Source organism: Pantherophis guttatus, chromosome 2, assembly GCF_059756535.1.
Source record: "Pantherophis guttatus breed Tessera chromosome 2, ASM5975653v1, whole genome shotgun sequence".
NCBI classification, from domain to species: domain Eukaryota; kingdom Metazoa; phylum Chordata; class Lepidosauria; order Squamata; family Colubridae; genus Pantherophis; species Pantherophis guttatus.
The window spans coordinates 226,208,793-226,228,479 of NC_142064.1; the positions used below are offsets into that span (position 1 = coordinate 226,208,793).

At 40.0% G+C, this 19,687-nt stretch overlaps 1 protein-coding gene across 3 annotated transcripts in view; it reads right to left on the reverse strand.

The window, feature by feature from the left end:
• SLC41A3 (solute carrier family 41 member 3) overlaps nucleotides 1-19,687 on the reverse strand; it is a 60,787-nt gene that overhangs the window by 26,331 nt on the left and 14,769 nt on the right. Inside the window, exons 1-2 of one of the 3 annotated variants that reach the window (XM_034431537.2) lie at nucleotides 10,022-10,132; nucleotides 3,257-3,571 (exon numbers count right to left, since the gene is read on the reverse strand). In XM_034431537.2, coding sequence (XP_034287428.1) covers nucleotides 3,257-3,547 — 291 coding nt within the window. In that variant the 5' untranslated portion in view covers nucleotides 3,548-3,571; nucleotides 10,022-10,132. Of the gene's footprint in view, nucleotides 1-3,256; nucleotides 3,572-6,180; nucleotides 6,811-10,021; nucleotides 10,133-19,687 lie in introns of those variants that run through there. The other 2 variants (XM_034431536.2, XM_087887883.1) reach the window with 2 other exon arrangements.

The window sequence follows — 19,687 nt, forward strand, 5'->3', positions numbered from 1 at the left end:
CATACTCCCTGCAGTGATGATCTCCTGACTGAGGGACATTGCAAAGGTTATAAATGAGTCATAAAATTACTTTTTCAGTACCATTGTAATTTCAAATGGTTGCTGAATGAATGGTTGGTAAATGAGGATTACCTGTAAAGCCTTTATGTTTTAGCAATCAGCATTCAGATAGCAGCAGTTAATGACTATTCATTTTGTGTCATCACCATCATCACTACCATCCCAAGAGAGCCATCCATCTGAAATGCTTTTAGAAGGGTTTAGACTAAATGATCTCTGTGTTTCTTCCAACTGTCTGATCATCACTATCATGAAATAAGGTATCCTGAATAAAAAGCTCTCTGTTACCAAAGAAATAGTAACATTATTTATTAATACACTAGAATAGGAGCTTTATTTTCACTCTAACAACGCTGAACAGTGCCCAATACCAATAGAGAGGGAACTAGCAATTTGGTATAGTGGTTAAGGTGCTGGTTTAGAAATAGGAGACTATGAGTTCTAATCCAGCCATAGGCATGAAAGCCAGCTAGGTGACTTTGGGCCAGTCACTCTCAGCCCAGCTCACTTCACAGGGTTGTTTTGTGGGGAGAATAGGAAAAGGGAGTATTATGTATATTCACCCCCTTGAGTTACTTATAGAATAATAAAAGTGGGATAAAAATCAAATACATACATGCATACATACATACATACATACATACTGTATACACATGTCTATCACAATATTCTCTTTTAAGCAATTTTTTGCGGCCCTCCTGGCATGTGAGGTGACATGTGGGTGGGTTCTGGTGTTAATGCCCTGTGGGAGGGGTTGATGCCGCAGGCATTTGAAGTGTTTGTGGTCTGCCCTCTTCTTAAGGAGCCATCATTAGACTCCACCCTATTGGATAATTTTCATCCTGTTTTTTTTCTTTTAACTTAAACCCTTAATTCAGAGTATAGTCGGGACCACTGGGTGAATGTTTACTGGCCAGATGCCCTGCCTGACACCTACATGGATTTCATAGCAGATATTTTCTCTTTGCGCTCTGAGAGAGAAACAACCGCCGCTACCTAGGACTGAACTAGAAATATATGCCATAGAAAATTGCTGCTTCAGACATTTATCCATTCAAGACAAAGGAATATTTTCCAATTTAAAACTGTTGGGTAACCCACATACTCCTGTCTTAAACTTTTGTTTGGAAACCGACCACAGCCCTATTGATTATTTAATGATGCATTTTCAGTGTTTTTCTTTTTTCTTTTTTTGTTTCATTAATAGCTCAGCATCTTGAGAACAGTCTTTCCTCTACTTTCACATTTAGGCCAACTCATGAGGTGACTTTTTATATGGTACCTTTATGACATTACTTGCCATATCTTCTCCAGCCCTCAAGCAAAACGAGAAGGGTGAATTCAGGCCCATAAAGGTTACCGATCTCTGCTCTAAGTGAAATCTGATTACTTATTTAGATGCCTATGCTCTTTAGGCAGAACATTCTTTAAGGCTAAGTCTTCCCTTCCTATACTCTATAGAATGCCATGCACCATGATGGTACTATGTAAATAAATGGTAATATCACCAGCTTGATAAAGTGGAAAAACCAATTGGGAAATAAACTGGTTTTGCCAACAAAATCAATATACTTCTGGAACATCAAGCATAACCCTCCTCTAGGTACGGTAATTGGCTAAATCATTTTAACTTGGGATACTACTAAAATCTATTGCAGGTGAGAACCTCCAAGTGTGAAGAGAACAAAATGCACACAGAATCCCACACCAGCCTCCACGTATTCAGGAGGGAACTAAACTCACATTAGCTCAGCTCCGTATAAAACATTCTGAAATAGGTAAAAATCTTATGAAACCCAATTGATTTTCCTTCATGCTAAGCAGTAACATGAAATTAATGCAAGCAAGAAATATGAACTCTGGACCAGAGAAAACAGGCAGAAGGCATTTTAATGTCATCCTATCAGAAAGACAAGGGGCAACATGACCTCTTACTTCACTAGCTAAATAAATTAGATAGTTCAAGCAAGGATTTCAGTGCTGAAAAAGTAACCTATTAGAACGAACTTAATCAAATTGCTTGTTTGAATTTAAAAACAAGAGCCTGCTTTTATTTATTTCATACAGTTTATCTACATTTCATTCCAGTGAGGCTCCATGTGGTGTACAACAGTAAAAAATAAGCATAACAGTGCATGGTTAATAAAATAACAATATTTAAATAAAGTTTACTTGTCTCTCAATTCATGCTGAGTTCCTTCAATTAAATATTTAAAGCGGTATTTGTTGCAGCAAGATTAACCTCTCTGATGATTTGTTTTAAAAATATGCTTGTTTCAGGAGCTTGCGGTTTCATCTTAAAGTTATTGCACAGAAGACAGTTTGCAATATAAGGTTTTAAAAAATACATATAAAACCAAAGAAATCAATGGGAATTAGCAAAGAAAAATATGGAAAAACATAGGATCAGCATTAAAAAAAAAACCTAAGAAATGATAGAAGTTTGATTTGGATCACATGTAATTGAACATGACATTAGACTGAATGTTATATACCTTCTTAGCTGGAAGTGGTTCCAGAAACACCCCCCCACACACACAACACACACCTGGAGCCTTTCAAATGCATTGGACTGCTACTTTCATAATGCTCATTGATATACTGGCTGAACTGTTATGGAAAATTTAGTGCAACCCATCTGGAGGATATAAAAGGCGGCAACTGGAAACGTTTTTGCACCATCCAAATGCATGCAGTGTTACTGTACTAAAGTCTACCAACCCTATATCCAAATGCACATAGAACATACTCTTAAAAACTGAGCACTTGTATAATCACTTAAATTTAAATATGAATTGACTATGGAGGCTTACTCCCTGGTGCAAACCCACAGCATCCAACCAAATGCAACTCTGAGCAAGGAGACCTCAAAACAGCGGTGAAATCCGGCTGGATCTATCTGGCTTGCACAAACTGGTAGGGCTGGCGGCGGGAGGCTCCGCCCACCCGCTGGGACATCATTACGTCCCGTTTTTGACCCTCTGTGCATGCGCTCACATTCCCGAACCGGCAGCGAAGGTAAGTGCATTTCACCGCTGCCTCAAAATCAAATAAGATGTTATTGTTTACATGCCACTGAGCTATGTGTATGCAAAAAAGAAAAAAAAAAACCAACCCCAACTCTGCACATGGTCAAACTTCTTCCTAGGCAACCAAATGCAGCAAAGCAGATGCCCAAAATTCCTGTTCATCTTACCTGAATATAATCCAAGACCATTCCCGCCAGGACCATGCCCATGCCTGCCAGCAGGTAAGGCAGGAGCACCTGGAGACCAATTGCCAAGGTTGATTCCTCCTGTAGTTTTACCATGGCCACTTTTGCCTCGGGAGGCTGCTTCTGAGGCAGGAGCAAAGGGCCATCCTCTGTGCCCTGGCTGCCAAGTTTGCTTTCTTTGTGTTTACTTTTGCTCTTTGCTTTATGCCTGGATCGTTCTCCATTCCTGGTTCGGCCTTCCTTTCTACGCTGCCGAGTTTCTTCGCCTTTCATGTTGATTTTTCCCAATTCAGGAGTCTTTTGAGGAATGGATATAATAAAGCCCAGGACAATCAATCAATCAGACAATAAACAAGAGGAAGAAAAGGATAAGACAAACATCCTACCATAATATTTAAAATTCCTGGTATTTTTTCTTTTGAAAACCACCATTTCTTTTCCAAACTATGCCAGCTCCTGAAGCATTTCCCATGGATACACGTTTCAACAAAGGCCTACACCATCTGCCCACTTATTGATGCAAAGGCAACTGAATGCTTCCTTCCAAGAGCCTCTGAGCTTCTCAAAGAAACTTTGGCCCATTCCTCTGCTATTTAATAAAAGCAATGCATGTATTGCATAAAATACGCAGCCTACCCAAATTCAGAAATCTGAATTTCTAAAGCTATTTATGTGGGGCAGATGGATTTCAATGAAATGAATGCATCTGTGAAAATCAAAGCTATTTCTTGGCTTCCAAAGTCATATCATATATCTAATTTATTTATTCAGTCTTTCAAGTTAATGCCCTTCAGCTTATTGGATCAGAATTCCCATATTGTCTGGAGATAATTAAAAGTTGTATTCAGAATACAGAATAACAGAGTTGGAAAGGACCTTGGAGGCTTTCTAATCCAACCTATAACATTCCACAAAATAGTTGTCCAATCTCTTTTTGAAAACCTCCAATGAAGAAACACCCACAAATTCTAGAGGTAAGCCATTCCACTGAATTGTTCTCACTGTTAGGAAATTTCTCTTTATGTTAACCCACTTAGAGGGCAATATACTGGAAAATCTAAATCTATTCACCTCTAAGAGCCTGTCCCCCCCCTCTCCCCCCCCAGTAAAATGCAGCTTCAGCTTAAAACTATCTTTCTCAATAACTGGATGCTCATTTACTACTGTAATGCTCTCTACATGGGGCTCCCCTTGAGGAGCACCCGGAGGCTCCAGCTGGTTCAGAGTGTGGCCGCGCGAGTGGTTATGGGAGTGACGTGCTCCCAGTGGTCTTCCGGGTGCGCTTCAAGGTTTTGGTTACCACCTTTAGAGCACTCCATGGCTTAGGACCAGGGTACTTACAGGACCGCCTTCTGCCACCAGTAGCCTCTCACCGGCCAGTACGCTCACATAGAGAGGGACTCCTCAAGGTGCCGTTGGCCAAACAGTGTCGACTGGTGGCCCCCAGGGAGAGAGCCTTCTCTGTGGGGGCACCTGCTATCTGGAATGAGCTCCCCCCGAAGATACGGAGAATCCCGGATTTACGCACCTTCCGCCGTGCCCTCAAGATCTATTTATTTCAACAGGCTGGCCTGGCCTAACTTCCCTTTTAATTGTAACTTTTAAAATTGGTTTTAAAACATTAGGGGTGTTTTAAATTGTTTTGAGCCAAATTATTTAATGGGTTTTTATATTGTCTTTTAAATTTTGTAATTTGTGTGTTTTATCTTTCTGGCTGTTCACCGCCCTGAGTCCTTCGGGAGTAGGGCTGTATATAAATCTAATAAAATGAAATGAAATTTACATAGGTCCTACTGCACCATTTCTTAGGTTTCTCATTCTAGTTGCTGATAGCCAATAGCATTCCATTGCCACATTTTTCATTGCGGTTTTCTGAATAATATATTTGTATGTGCAAAGTGACGTTCAAACACAGCTGAGACCTTCTGAATGCGGGAAATACTTTCTTTTCCGAGCCACTTTAAAGTTGTGGAAAACCAGCAAGTTTGCCGGTGTGAACTGATACTAACTTAATGCGAGACACCCCCAAGCAGTGAAATATTTGATGAAAGAATTTTGCTTCAAATCTTCCAGATTGCCGATTAAATCAGAAAATACATCAAACTAAGTAACATTAGTAATCAAATCGAACAGTTTAACAGGAATGCTTCACTAGACTTCTGATTTAGTATAAGAACATCAGAGTTGTAAGACTGATTCATCTCTTGGGTGTCAGAAAGGATGAGATTGTTTCTCCAACTCCAGATCATCCATTACAGTGAATGACAGCAACCAGTGCAAGGAATTGAACAGGATGATGTAGAGGTGGTAGGACTACCTGTTCCCTTTCCATTATCTCCTACTTTTAGGTTTTAGTTTAGTTTAGTTTAGTTTAGTTTAGTTGTTTAGTTTAGTTGTTTATTTATTTATTTATTTTAATTTAATTTTATATTTTATTTATTTATTTAGTCAAGCATGTATTTTATGACAGATACAAGTGTAAACATAATTATAAAAACATGAAAAGGATACGAATGAAAGAAAACATTAGGACAGGGACGGCTGGTGCGCTTATGCACGCCCCTTACAGACCTCTTAGGAATGGGGTGAGGTCTACAATAGACAGTCTAAGGTTAAAGTTTTGGGGATTTGGGGAAGAAACCATAGAGTCAGAGTCTGGTTCCTCATGATACTAAAAAAACATAAAAAGCACTATATGAATAATGACCGCAAGAAAAAGAGTTCATTCCCATCTTGCAATTTCGTCATACTAGAAAAACGCAATGGGGCCAGAGGTGAATGCAAAGGCCAGGAGGAGGACTCCAAACGCATCCATCAAGTTTAGGGAAACATCTACTGCTCTCAAGGGACCTTTCCACAAAGCCCGGGAATAGGGAAGCACCTCTCGCGATCCCTGGCCCACTTACCCGGCGCATTTGTCTTTTTTCGCCAGAGTCTACCGCCCCCTGCGGCCCAAAGGTGGAATGGCGCACATCTGGAGCTCAACCAAAAGAGGGCAGACAGCGCACAAATGGCAAGGTGTGGCTTTGCCCACATCTGGAACGGCATGTTCTCCGGTGCCTCCCTGGATCTCGCGCGGTCAACCCTGCGGCCGAGGCGAGTGGAAAAGGAAAGCGCCGCGCCAGAAGGGGAAGGAGGGAGGACGCACGCAAGAGATGAAAGCTGGTGGGCAGGGGCGGCGGGGTGGAAAGGGAACCGCTTTGAGGCGACCCTCACAGCCAGCAGCCGGTCCGAGACCTGCTAGGGAGGCGGCTGAGATTTGCACAGCCGCCGCGGCCTCCTTCCGGCAACGCTACCATTACCGCTCCGCTTGCAATGCAATCGGTTTGATTTGCTGGCCTATCCGGGAAGCGGAGATAATCGGTGGTTACAGGGGAGGAGAAGACTCCGCCCACGCCGATAGGTTCACATTAGGCTTCCCCAATCTGGTGCGCTCCAGCTGCCTTTGAGCAGGGTGCCACATCTGGGCTGGAAATTCTTGGCTGGCCACTCGAAGGTTTGCTACTCCGTCTTTTGACTTAAACCTTTCAGGATGTGGTGGAGTTGGGAAGGTTGCCCCCAAGTCCTCTCCCCCCCCCCATGGAAGCTATTTATAGAATACAGTATTGGTGTTTTGCAGGAAATCCCACTAAGAATTGATGCGAAAATCATTGGTCTTTAAAGCGTTATAAGAGACTTGGTTTAGAGGCAGAATTTCTGAGGATGAAGCCTTTCCAGTACAAATATGAATTACGTTTTTTAAAAACGTTTTAAAATAACCTTGCTCTGAGAACTTTCTGTCTCCAAAGCAGGGAACAAATATTAGATAAAGGAAAAGAAAGTTTCCTGCATGGTATATTGATGAAAGATAGAATGATTCAAACTGTTATTTGGATTTTTCTTTTCAAGTGAGATGAGATGGAGATACAGGTAGTCCTTGGCTTACAACAGTTCATATAGTGACCGTTTGAAGTTACAACGGCACTGAAAAAAGTGACTTCACACTTATGACCATTGCAGCATCCCCCATGGTCATGTGATTTACATTGAGATGCTTGACAATTGACTCATATTTATGACGGTTGCTGTGTCCTGGGGTCATGTGATCCCCTTTTGCGACCTTATCACAAGCAAAGTCAATGGGGAAGGCAGATTTACTTAACAGCCGTGTGACTAATTTAAGAAATGCAGTGATTCACTTAACAACTGTGGCAAGAAAGGTGGTAAAATGGGGCAAAACTCACTTAATAAATGTCTCACTTAGCAAAATAAATTTTGGGCTCCGTTGTCATAAGTTGAGGACTACCTGTAGGACGCTAACAGAATGGGCAACTTCTTTATGATTTATCACTCATAACACAGACAATGCTAAAAACTGTAGCCATGTTCCTTCTTCGCCCCATGCATATCTATTGGAGACCATTCTCACAAACAGAATTGCATTCTTTCAGTTGTACATTATTATGTAGAAAAAGCATGCAGTTCATGCCAAAGAAGGAAGCTGTAATGAATGAAAGCTAAAATAACATCATTGCTGAGTTACTGGTTTTTTTTTTTTGTCTCAAGTATCAAGCAACCACAGTTAGTAGTAATCGGAAATTGTTTCTAGAAAAATAAAACAATTTTATAGATGGCCATGTAATTATTTTATCTCTACTGTACAGTTACCCCAAAGGTTAGGATTCCTTTGGGAGCTGCTTGGAGATTCCTTCAAAGGCTTAGCATACTTGCCCTTGGGGAAGAGAATGAGTGCATGGAAGTGGCTTCACTGAGAGTAAGCGCACCCGTTGCAAGTAGTCCTTGATTTACATCCACAATGGGACCAGAATTTCCATTGCTAAAAAAGGTGGTTGCCTCACATGATTTTACAACCAATTTTTTTTTTACCAAAATTGTTAAACGAATCACTGCAATCGCTAAGTAATTATGTAAATTATTGAGCAAATCTGTCTTTCCCCCCTTGATTTTGCTTGTTGGAAGCTAGCTGGGAAGGTCAATACATGCTGGTTACCAAACACCAGAATTTTGATCACCGGGATGCTGCAATGGTCATAAGGGCAAGGACTGGTTGAAAGTCACTTTTTTCAGTGTCGTTGTAACTTCAAAATAGTCGCTAAATGAATGGTTGCAAGTTGAGAACTGGCTTAATGTGTGAATGGAAAGTGTGTGAGAGAGCACTAGAAGAAAAATGGTGCAGGATTATTTTTTTTGGGTCAAGGGAAAAGGCACCAACTGCAGTTGACATGCAACCCCTGAAGTGTTTGTCCAGAGCTAGTGCTGAGTAGAGACTGAGAAGGGTCTTACCATGTAGCTGACATCCTATTTAGAAAGTTCATGTCTATTATTTTAGGCCAGGCCATATGTATCCACTGAACAACACAAAATCTCAAATCAACTATTTGCCCAAGATGGGACTATAACTCACAGTCTCCTGGTTTCTAGTCTGGTGCCTTAACCACTATACCTCACTGGTTCTCTAATTCAGACTCTACCTTGGCTAAATAACCATAATTTGCAAGGATGGCTTTACCTTGTCTAAAATATCCACAAAGATTGTAGTAATATAAGTTTGTTTGAAACCCTGAAACAGAAGTGGTAACTTCTTAAACCCAACCCCCCACTTTTTTAAAAAAGAGAGAGAGGGGGAGGGAGAGAGAGAGAGAGAGGGATAGAGAGAGAAAGAAAGAAAGAAAAGAAAAGAAAGAAAAAAGAAAGAGAAAGAGAAAGAAAGAAAGAAAAAGAAAAAGGAAGGAAGGAAGAAACGAAAATTTTGATGGGTATGAATTTGAAATTCTGATGAATTGTGTTACTTCACACAACAGCTGCCACTAAGCAGCTATATCTCACAATATAGCTTTGTTTGTTGTTATAAATATGCTCCAATCAAGCAAACAATGCTTGTAACCTCAAAGGGAGTCATTTAGAGGGAACTGATTTGTCTGGCGAAAAACCCTTCTGGTGAAGATATATTGTTTAATACCTATACTAATATTTTTCCTTCCTTTCAAGGCAGGGGTGGGTTCTAACCGGCTTTACTACCGGTTTTCTTTGTGTGCGCGCTTTGCACGCGATCGCCTCTCCAGTCGTGCGCTTTGCGCAAGTGCATTGCGAATCTGCCCAGCTGAGGTGCGGCAATCTGCTCTGCCACACCTCTCAGCTGGGCGAAAAAAGAAGAAATATAAGGTCGGAATAATGCGGGGGCGGGCGGGAAGGCCCAGCTCCCGAAGAAACAGAACCGATTCGGTGATGTAATAGCGATTCACATCACCGATTTGGTGATGTAATAGCGTCACCACTACCGGCTCGGCGGAACCGGGAGCAACCCACCACTGCTTCCAGGGCACACTGTGTTTGAAGGATGTTGGGATATTGCATCTTCTAATAAAATTATATTGAAAGAGAATGAATGGATAAAATCTCAACATTCAAAATTCTGCTACAATTTACAGAGAAAGAAATTCTTCACCAATGAGTGAATGTGAGTATAATGCATATTACCAGTAAAGAGGAACATAATTTCTACCACAAAATGACAACCTAAACTAGTTACACCATCTTTATATATTAACAGGACATGCTTGTTCTATTATTACCTATTGGTAGTGGGTTGGGTGTGTCAGTATCTGTTGTAAAAGCCAGCGCAAACATATTTGTGTGTTTGCGTGTAATATAATTGCAACGCTAAAGCACAAGATACACTAGATCAGCCATACTCATGCAACATGAATAGGAATCATGCTATCACATTTCAGACTGAAGAAATTTTACCTCCAATCCTCAGCTACAATGACAGCCTGTGCTAAAAGACAGCCAGTTCAGAAAATGAAGTGAATAGATGAAAAGATTTTTAAATGGTGTTTCATGAGATCCCGTCAGATTATCGCTTGAAAGCCAATTTCTCCCACCCACCCTCTATCCAAGACATAGCATTTTGGAGGTGATGGTAACTGAAAACTGCAGCTGCTGTGTTCTAGCTCTGGACTGTTTTTTCATGATGTCACTTGTAAATCAGGCAGGCTTCAGTTTCAATCCACTTGATGTACTTCTGCATCTTTTCAAGGGGAAAGTGTCTCTTTGTATGATCTGGGGCAGGACAGGTCTCTCCCTCCCCATAAGAAGAAACAAAGGTACCCAAAGTTGCACACTCACTCATATGAACTGTAAGGAAAGCAAGCTTGGATGAGTTAGGATTGAGACGGTGTGGGGAGCTATCCTTGTTAAAAATAGGGCTGCCTCACCAAGGCAGTTTTTAAAGCTCTTCTGCTATCAGTTTTCATCTAGCTGAGCTCCAAGAAATCAAATGGGAAATGCCATGAGCAAATGAAACAAAATGTTAAAAAGTTACGATATTTATGTAGTTGCTTACCAAGCACATCTACATTATATTAAAGTAACCAAAGTATCTTTACCATCCCCAAGGCATGTCACAACCTTTGAGCACCCCTGAGATTTGGAAATTGAAAGTTGAAAAATTTGACATTCCCTAAAATTTAGCAATGCAGAAGAGGCAGAAAGTGAGAGACTTGCTTTGCTCTGTGCACAAATACTTCGGCACTTGTAATACTTTGATATCAATCATTTTGAAGAACACCAAGAAACTTTATGGATTACTCATCTGACAGTATTTTAAAACTATAAAACCAAAACAGGGAATCACCATTAGATGGATTCTTAACTGGCTGACTAATCACATTCAATGCATAATCCTTAATGGAATGGCATCTACATGGAGTGGGGCTTTGTCTTGGACCCAAGTACTCAAGGCTTTGTCTTAGACCAGTGGTGAAATGTAAAATTTGTTACTACCGGTTCTGTGGGCGTGGCTTGGTGGTGGGGTAATATGATTGAGTGGGTGTGGCCAACTTTTTTTAAAAAAAAACTTTTAAAACCATTTTTTCTACAACCTCTTCGGCTGAAGAGGTTGTAAAAAAAATGCTTTTACTATTATAAAGAAGATTTTAGACTGCGGAAGCAGATAAATTGACCAAAAATTTAAAAGACAGAGATCAAACTGTCAACATCCCATAATATGATGATGTTTATATGATAAACATGATATGTTTATCATGGGAAAAATTCTATAGTGGCTAGAGAAGAGGAAAATATAACCCAAATTAGATGAGGAATTATATTTATTGAGAAATTTATATTATACAAGTAAAGTGAGGTCGGATAGACCAAATTGTTTTATAAAGATATGCAAGATGTTCTGTCTTCTCCAGATTATAATATAGATATACAGTACCAAATACTAGGTTATTAAGGTACTGCTTATAGGTATGTTAGTTTTGTTTGTTGTGTTGTCTTGTATGTTTTGTTTGTTGTTTATATAATGTGGTGTTGTTCTTTTGTTTTTAATGGAAAATGTAAATAAGGATTTTTTTAAAAAAAAATGCTTTTAAAAGCCTCTGACGATCCCAGCTGACTTGCCTGATCGGCAGAGGCTTTCTTTTTTTTTTTAAAGCCTCTGCCAAGCCCAGCTGACTTGCCTAATCGGCAGAAGCTTTTTTTAAAGCCTCTGCAATCCCAGCTGACTTGCCTGATCGGTAGAGGCTTTCTTTCTTTTCTTTTTTTAAGCCTCTGACAATGCCAGCTGACTTATTTATTTATTTTATTTTATTTTATTAAATTTCTATACTGCCCTTCTCCCGAAGGACTCAGGGCGGTGTACAGCCAGAAATAAAACCATGACAATATAAAAATTAAAAGCAATTTAAAACAATTAAATAAATTGGCCGAAAACTCTAATAAAATAGCCCATTAAAATAGTAAAATATTGTTATTATTTAGGCCAGCCCTGCTTGTTGGAATAATAATGTTTTTAGGGCACGACGAAAGGTACGCAGGTCGGGAATCCTACGAATCTCCAGGGGCAGCTCATTCCAGAGGGTAGGGGCCACCACAGAGAATGCTCTCCCCCTGGGGGTCGCCAGCCGACATTTCCTAGCCAACGGCACCCGGAGGAGCCCCTCACTGTGGGAACGTACCGGTCGATGGGAGGCTATCGGTGGCAGAAGGCGGTCTCGTAGATACCCAGGTCCCAAGCCATGGAGCGCTTTAAAGGTGGCAACCAACACCTTGAATTGCACCCGGAAGACCACCGGGAGCCAGTGCAGCTCGCGCAGAAGCGGTGTTACATTGGCGCATCGAGTCGCTCCCATAATTACCCACGCGGCCGCATTCTGGACCAGTTGGAGCCTCCGGGTGCTCTTCAAGGGGAGCCCCATGTAGAGAGTGTTACCATAGTCCAGACGGGAAGTGACGAGGGCGTGAGTGACTGCGTAAGGAGTCCCAGTCCAGAAAGGGACGCAACTCGTAAATCAGGTGAACCTGATAAAAAGCCCCCCTGGCCACAGCTGTCAGATGGTCTTCTAAAGACAGCTGCGAGTCCAGGAGGACGCCCAAGTTGCAAGCCCTCTGAAGGGGACAAGATCTCACCCCCAATAGTCAGTGATGGAGTCAACTGACTATGACGGGACGCCGGAAACCACAGCCACTCGGTCTTGGAGGGGTTAAGTCTAAGCTTGTTCCTCCCCATCTACATGCATACGGCTTCCAGACACTGACTTGCCTGATGGGCAGAAGCTTTTTTTTTTTAAAGCCTCTGACGATTCCAGCTGACTTGCCTGATCGGCAGAGGCTTTTTTCCTTTCAAAAACATTTTTTTCTATAACCTCTTCGGCCGAAGAGGTTGTAGAAAAAATGCTTTTAAAAGCCTCTGATGATCCCAGCTGAGCCGCGCAATCATCAGAGGCGGGGTTTTTTTTACTTTTAAAAGCATTTTTTCAGCCAAAGAGGTTGTAGAAAAAATGCTTTTAAAAATTAAAAAAAAGCCTCTGATAATTGCGCAGCTCAGCTGGGCATGGGGGAGGGGGCAGGGATTTTTGCTACCGGTTCTCCAAACCACCCGCCTCCATCGCTACCAGATCAGGCGATCCGGTCCAAACCAGGAGCATTTCACCCCTGTCTTAGACCCAATACTCTTCAATGATTTAGATGAGGGGACAGAAGGGGAACTCATCAAATTTGCAGACAACATCAAACTGGCAGGAATAGCCAACTACTCCAGAAGATAGGCTTAATATACAGAAGGATCTTGACAGACTTGAACACTGGGCCCTATCTAACCAAATGAAATTTAATGGTGAAAAAAGTAAGGCTTTACATTTAGGCAAGAAAAACCAAATGCACAGGTACAGTATAGGTGGTACCTGGCTCAATAGTAATAACTGCAAGAGGGATTTTGGAGTCCTAGTGGACAATCACTTAAATAAGAGGCAGCAGTGTGCTGCAGCTGCCAAAAAAAGAGCCAAGGTTAGATTGCATTAACAGAGGGATAGAATCAAGATGGTGTGAGGTTGGTAGCACTTTATAATACCTTGGTAAGATCACACTTAGAATATTGCATCCAATTTTGGTTGATATAAAAAAGATGTTGAGATTTTAGAAAAAGTGCAGAGGAGCAATAAAGATGATCAGGGGACTGGAGACTAAAACATGAACGGTTGCAGGAATAGGGTATGTCTAGTCTAGTGAAAAGAAGGACTAGGGGTGACATGATAGCAGTGTTCCAATATCTCGGGGGCTGCCACAAAGAAGAGGGAGTCAAGCTGTTCTCCAAAGTACTTGAAGGCAGGACAAGAAGCAATGGATGGAAACTAATCAAGGAGAGAAGCAACCTAGAACTAAGAAATTTCGTGACAGAACAATTAATCAATGGAATAACTTGCCTTCAGAAGTTGTTATAGTGGTTTGGAAGACGATTAAGATAGAAGAAACTGTTGGAACAAGAAGAATAAAAAGAACTGAAGAAGTTAACACTGAGATGTCACGGGAGGGATGATTGATGTATTAAATGTTTGTCTTAAAAAATAAAAAACTTTTGTTTTTTAAAAAAGTGAGTGTTGCAACATTGGAGGTTTTTAAAAAGATCAGACAACCATTTGTCTGAAATGGTATAGGGTTTCCTGCCTAAGCAGGGGGTTGAGCTAAAAGACCTCCAAGGCCCTTTCCAATTCTATTAATTCTGTTGAAATACTGAGCCAATTTGGTCCAGTGGTTAAGGCACCAGGCTAGAAATTTGGAAATCATGAGTTCTAGTCCTGCCTTACATATGGAAGTCAGCCTAACTCATATCACAGTGGGAAAATAGGAGGAGGAAAGTGTGTTGGATATGTTTACCACTTTGAGTTATTTGTAAAAATAATAAACGTGGGATACAAATAAATAAACATAAATGAATACATTAAAAAACAGCAGGATATGTAATAAATTGTCATCTTTGTAGTCAACTCAATCTGTAGTCTGTCCTCTCTGGAATGTCCTTAATTGTTTTGAAAATTGTTTAGCTTTTTAAACCACGTAAGCTTAAGCTGCAGATCCCTTGGATGCATTTTCACATAATTAGGCTTAATTTTCTTTCTACCTAGCAAAACAATCAAAATGACTTTCCAGCTTTACTATTGTGAAGATTGTAATGCTTCTTTATTTCTGCTTTCTGCCAGACCAAGAGTAACTTCCCATGAACAAGAGAAGTTAGAGACAAATGGCTTTCTCTTTGATGGTAGAGGGAAGAACTGTTTTTATTTTTCCCAAATTCTGAAGTCAGTGATGCTTGTCACTAAGCAATACAAACAGTCTACAGTTTCTATGCTGTGGTGAACTTTCAGCTGCTTAAAGCAGATCCATCATTCTGTTCCTTTCAGAGTAAAGTAATATTTATGCAGAGGCACACAGAAAAAAGAGTGAATTGTAATCTCCCATTGTCACTATTGTAGGCCTTTCTGGAATTTTTAGTCAAGTGAACTGAAAGACTTCATCCACCTCCTCTGACTTTCTAAGCAATGTATGATATACTCCCACAATAATATGGGAGTATATTATATCTATGTAGTGACTCTCTGTTTATATAAAAGAAAGACTGATCATTATTGTCTTGTGTGGTTAAGGTTTAATAATAGGTTTAAATCCTTAAATCTTTAAGAGATAGGGCTGAGTAATTTCCTCTATGTAATATATATTCTGTTGTTTTTCATTTTTGCTGATTTGGGGGATTTCATTCATGTCTGTCTGTCTGTCTGTCTGTCTGTCTGTCTGTCTGTCTGTCTGTCTGTCTGTCTGTCTATCTATCTATCTATCTATCTATCTATCTATCTATCTATCTATCTATCTATCTATCTTTGCTTCCTAGATGAAGAAATTTGCAGTTGCCTGTTACATTTCATTTTGTTATTTTCAGCTCATTTATTTGATTTATCAAAACTTCTTTGAATTTTAGTTCTGTCCTCTACGCCATGAGATATTTTGTCTTTATGTCTCTGGGAATGTGTGATGTCTCCCTTGGACAACCCCTCTGATTTTTCCTCGGAGGTTGGCTCGAGAGAGGATGAGTTTATTCCTGGTACATCAGGAACTGGGCTAATTAATGACTCTGAACTGCTGGCTGAAAGAGATTTACGGGAGGCTTCATCTGAGGACAGTTTGCAGGTCAGTGAAGAGGAGGAAGAGAAGCTGCCTTCTGTGTTGGATCCAAGAGCACTCAGGGCAGAGAAAAGACAAGAGCAAAGGAGATCTGCCAGATTACTCGGGAGAAGGTCCTGCCCATCTTGATGGGCTGCACTGGAAAGCTATTTGGCGGCAGAGGGAGGCGTTGCTGGGAACAACGTGTTTGATTTATGGCTGTGTGTTTGTTCATGCTTCCTGCGTGACTTGGTGCCTTGGAGACTCTGAATGTCTCTTGTCAAGTGAGCTCTCATGGATGTATTTTCGGTTTTGCCTGGTGGATTTAAGTTTGTTTGGTGGACTTACTTGTTGGAGCAACTTTCTATTGTTTTATCGACTATTGGTCATTGCCTTGTGGACTAATCTCGGCTTGCTTCTGGCTGGCTTTATTTGGGACAGTTCTGAGGCTGGCTGAAGGAAACTGCTGGGGAACATTAATAAACTCTCTAAAACACACTTATTTGTGTATGTGAGCGAGTGGGGCAGCACAGCATGGAATACTCAGTTGAAATTTGTATAGTAAACCTTCCTCCCAGACTGTATCTTAGGCCATGGTCAGGTCCACAAAAATTACTGTGATTTTAAGGCTTCATTGGAATCCTGCTTCAGTGTGACTTGTTAGGCTCAGCACTTGGTTTTTGCAGTTTTGATTTTATCAAAATCCTGTTTGTTTCACAGGGAGGTGATGTCCTATAAAATATACCTATTTCAGATAACATTTTCCCATCAGTTGTTTTGAGCCAGAGATGGCCATTTTACCTGGATCAAGTTCAGAACAATAATTATATAATGTGATTTCCCATGCCTTCTCACAAAATAAATTATCAAGGATTTAATAAAAAAAGAACTATGGAAGCAAACTTTGTAAATGGATTGTGTTCAACAGAGTTATATTTTATTGGCTACATCAATCAAATCAGATTCCATTTGTTGTTTTTGTTCTTACTGTTCAAATATGTATCCATTACAACACAAGAAAGCTGCCACATATGGAAACGATTTGAGATCACACAGACTTAATTCTTGGAAAAAAGTATAAATAAAACATTTCCACAAAATTAGTAGCAGGAAATTCAGATTGTTTTGTTTGGAGTGCTCATCTCTTCAGTTGTCATCTGTAAAAACTTAAATAAGACCTCCAGGATTGGGGTATTTCAAAGATTGTGAGATCTTGAAAAGAAACAGGATCAAAAAAAAAAAAAGCATATGTTACTGGCAATGTGTGAAAAGCTGCCATTGTGTAGAATGCCTAGGAAAGCTATAGAATGTGCAACATTTTAAGGCAAAGATTGAAATGTCTGTGTTATTTTAATAGGCTATATAGTACTTTCCCCAGGCATTGTTTGTGATACCTAGGTATTATGTAGAATGACAAAACTATTTAGGCGAAGTATGAAAAGAGAATCATGAAAAGGGTTAGAGTTAGAGTTAACCGTAACCGTAACCCTAACCTTCTATTGAAAAGGCCTATATAAAAATGAAAGAAGAAATGCAAAATAAAGTACAGGACTTTCTTACTGAAATAAACAAGAGAAAAAGACCAGTATTGATGTATTGGTTGCAACAAGGAAGGTATCAGAGTGCGCACAGTGTGATTATTTTGAGACAACCCAGGAGCAAAATACAGTAACAGAGGTTTGTCGTTCAAATAGTGGTTTATCTACAAAGACTATATACATACACATACTAGACAAAGTCAGGCAATCAATCATCAACTATAGCATGGAACCACACATGGAGAGAGAGACGCCCACACAGGGCCTCTCTTGTAAAACAGCCTCTTAAAGTGATAACAGTTAAATAACCCTGCTGACTCATTCTCATTGCATCATCATTTCAGTATTACAGCATTACAACATTACAGCAGCTGTTCAGCTATTAAATCATCATTACCCTGATATGCCTCCCATTTAAAGCTGAACAGCTGAATGCTTTCTATCACTATTATGTACACACCTCCTGCTTCGGGTTCTACTCTCACTTCTACAAACATTACTAGTACCATTACTACTACTACTGGTGGAACTGCTCCTAATTTCATTTTTAATGACTCTATTACATCATGCTCACCATGTCTTGGCCGAATTCCTTCACTTTTTCTTTTCACCAGCTCAGTTTTCTCAGTTTGGTTTCTCTGTCTGCCTGACATTCTCTTTAACTTTGGCTTCCTCCATTTATCTTGTTTTTCCTTAGGCAATGGCCATGACCATATCTCTTGGTATTTACTGGGTTCATACCGAACACCACATGTTTGCAGTTCATTTGCAGTGAACTGCTCAGGAGGTATACCTTTATTATACCTTTCAGGTCTCCTAGGTATAACTCTGTTTATTTGCTTTGAGCTTTTCTTACTTACAAGATACACCCTGGATTATGCCTCCTTACAAACAGCGCAATCTACGTACATTTTGCACTGCTTTGGCTTTGGCTTTGGCTTACGCCCCTCAGCTAGGTCTGGAATCTTCTGCAGTACTCTGCAGCTCACATGCTCCAACCTCCTGTGCCATAAATTACACAGTTGTCATGTGTGTGAGTGTTCATAAGTGTTCATGCACAACTGTTCTCTTGCTTTCCTAATATGTATAGATTATCCTGCTTAACACCTCGTGCACAAATTCTTCCACCTTTTCTTATGGAGTATTGTCCTCCTGCAAACATCATTTCATAACCTTGACTATCTAACCTGGAAATACTCAACAGATTATGATCTAGGCCAGGTACATATAAGACATTGTCTAATGTTTCTCCTATATCAGGTACATAGACTTTATCTTCCCCTTTAACAGCAGACCACTGTCCATTAGCCAAACTAACAGAAGGCTAGAATGGCATTTTAGTGGGAATATTTTATATTTTGCTTTTGACATTTCCTTTTGACATTGCATATAATGCCTAGGAAATGTGTGAAAAATTAAGCATTTCATACTTTGAGATCCCATTTTTGGCATTCTATACATTTCCTAGACATTGTATAAAATGCCTAATTTCACACATGGACAGTAACATATGTATAACATTCTTTAGAATTTGTTATTTGCACTGTACACTAGAGTAATGTTTCCCTATCTCCTTCACCCAGATGCATTGCTTACATGTCCTATAACTCCCAGCCAATACAGCTTTCCTAGATAAAAACTATAGCTATATCAGTTTGAGGAAACTAGATTTTAGATGGCTATAATTTATTTATAAAGTTTGTTTGAACTCAAGTTTATCTTTTATCATCTCCTCTCAAAGCTCCCATAGAATAGAGGAAATTGGCTAGGGAATTAATATTTTTTTCATTTCAAAAGTAAGTGAACCTCTGAGATTTTTCAGTTTATTAATTTCAATGCATTCAAGCTAAGGAAAGCAGGGAGAAGAAAGATGATTAAACTGTAAGTAAAAAGAAAGCCTAAATTTCAAAGAATTGTATTGGTAACAAGCTATGCAGGCCAGTGCTGCATGAGAAAGACCAAATTAATTTAGAAAGCAACATTATGATAGAAACAACCCCTGATTTGTACTATTTAGACCTCATGGTATTTCCTTCATTCTCCTAGAAAAAGGAGGTAACAATGCAACACCGCTTACACATATTTTGCCCCTAATGGGCCATAGGCTTAAAGATGTCAAAAGCTGGTGCATACATAGAACAAAAACAGGACAATTTCCATATAGCATGAGCACCTCCTAAAATTATGAATCTTCGAGAGGAGCGCATGAAATTTAGAGGAAGAATAATTCTTTAATAAAGAACAAGTTAATAAACAATCTAAATGCTATAATAAAGCAAATACATCCTTAAGGCTCATATTTTGTTTGCATCATACTGTGTTTAAACTTGGTAATTTTTTTCCCTTGAAACCAGAGGAAGGGGAACAGTGGAAGGTACGTTGTGAACATTTGTATGGAAAAGAGTGCTATTGTATGTCAATGTTGGTCAGGGAATAA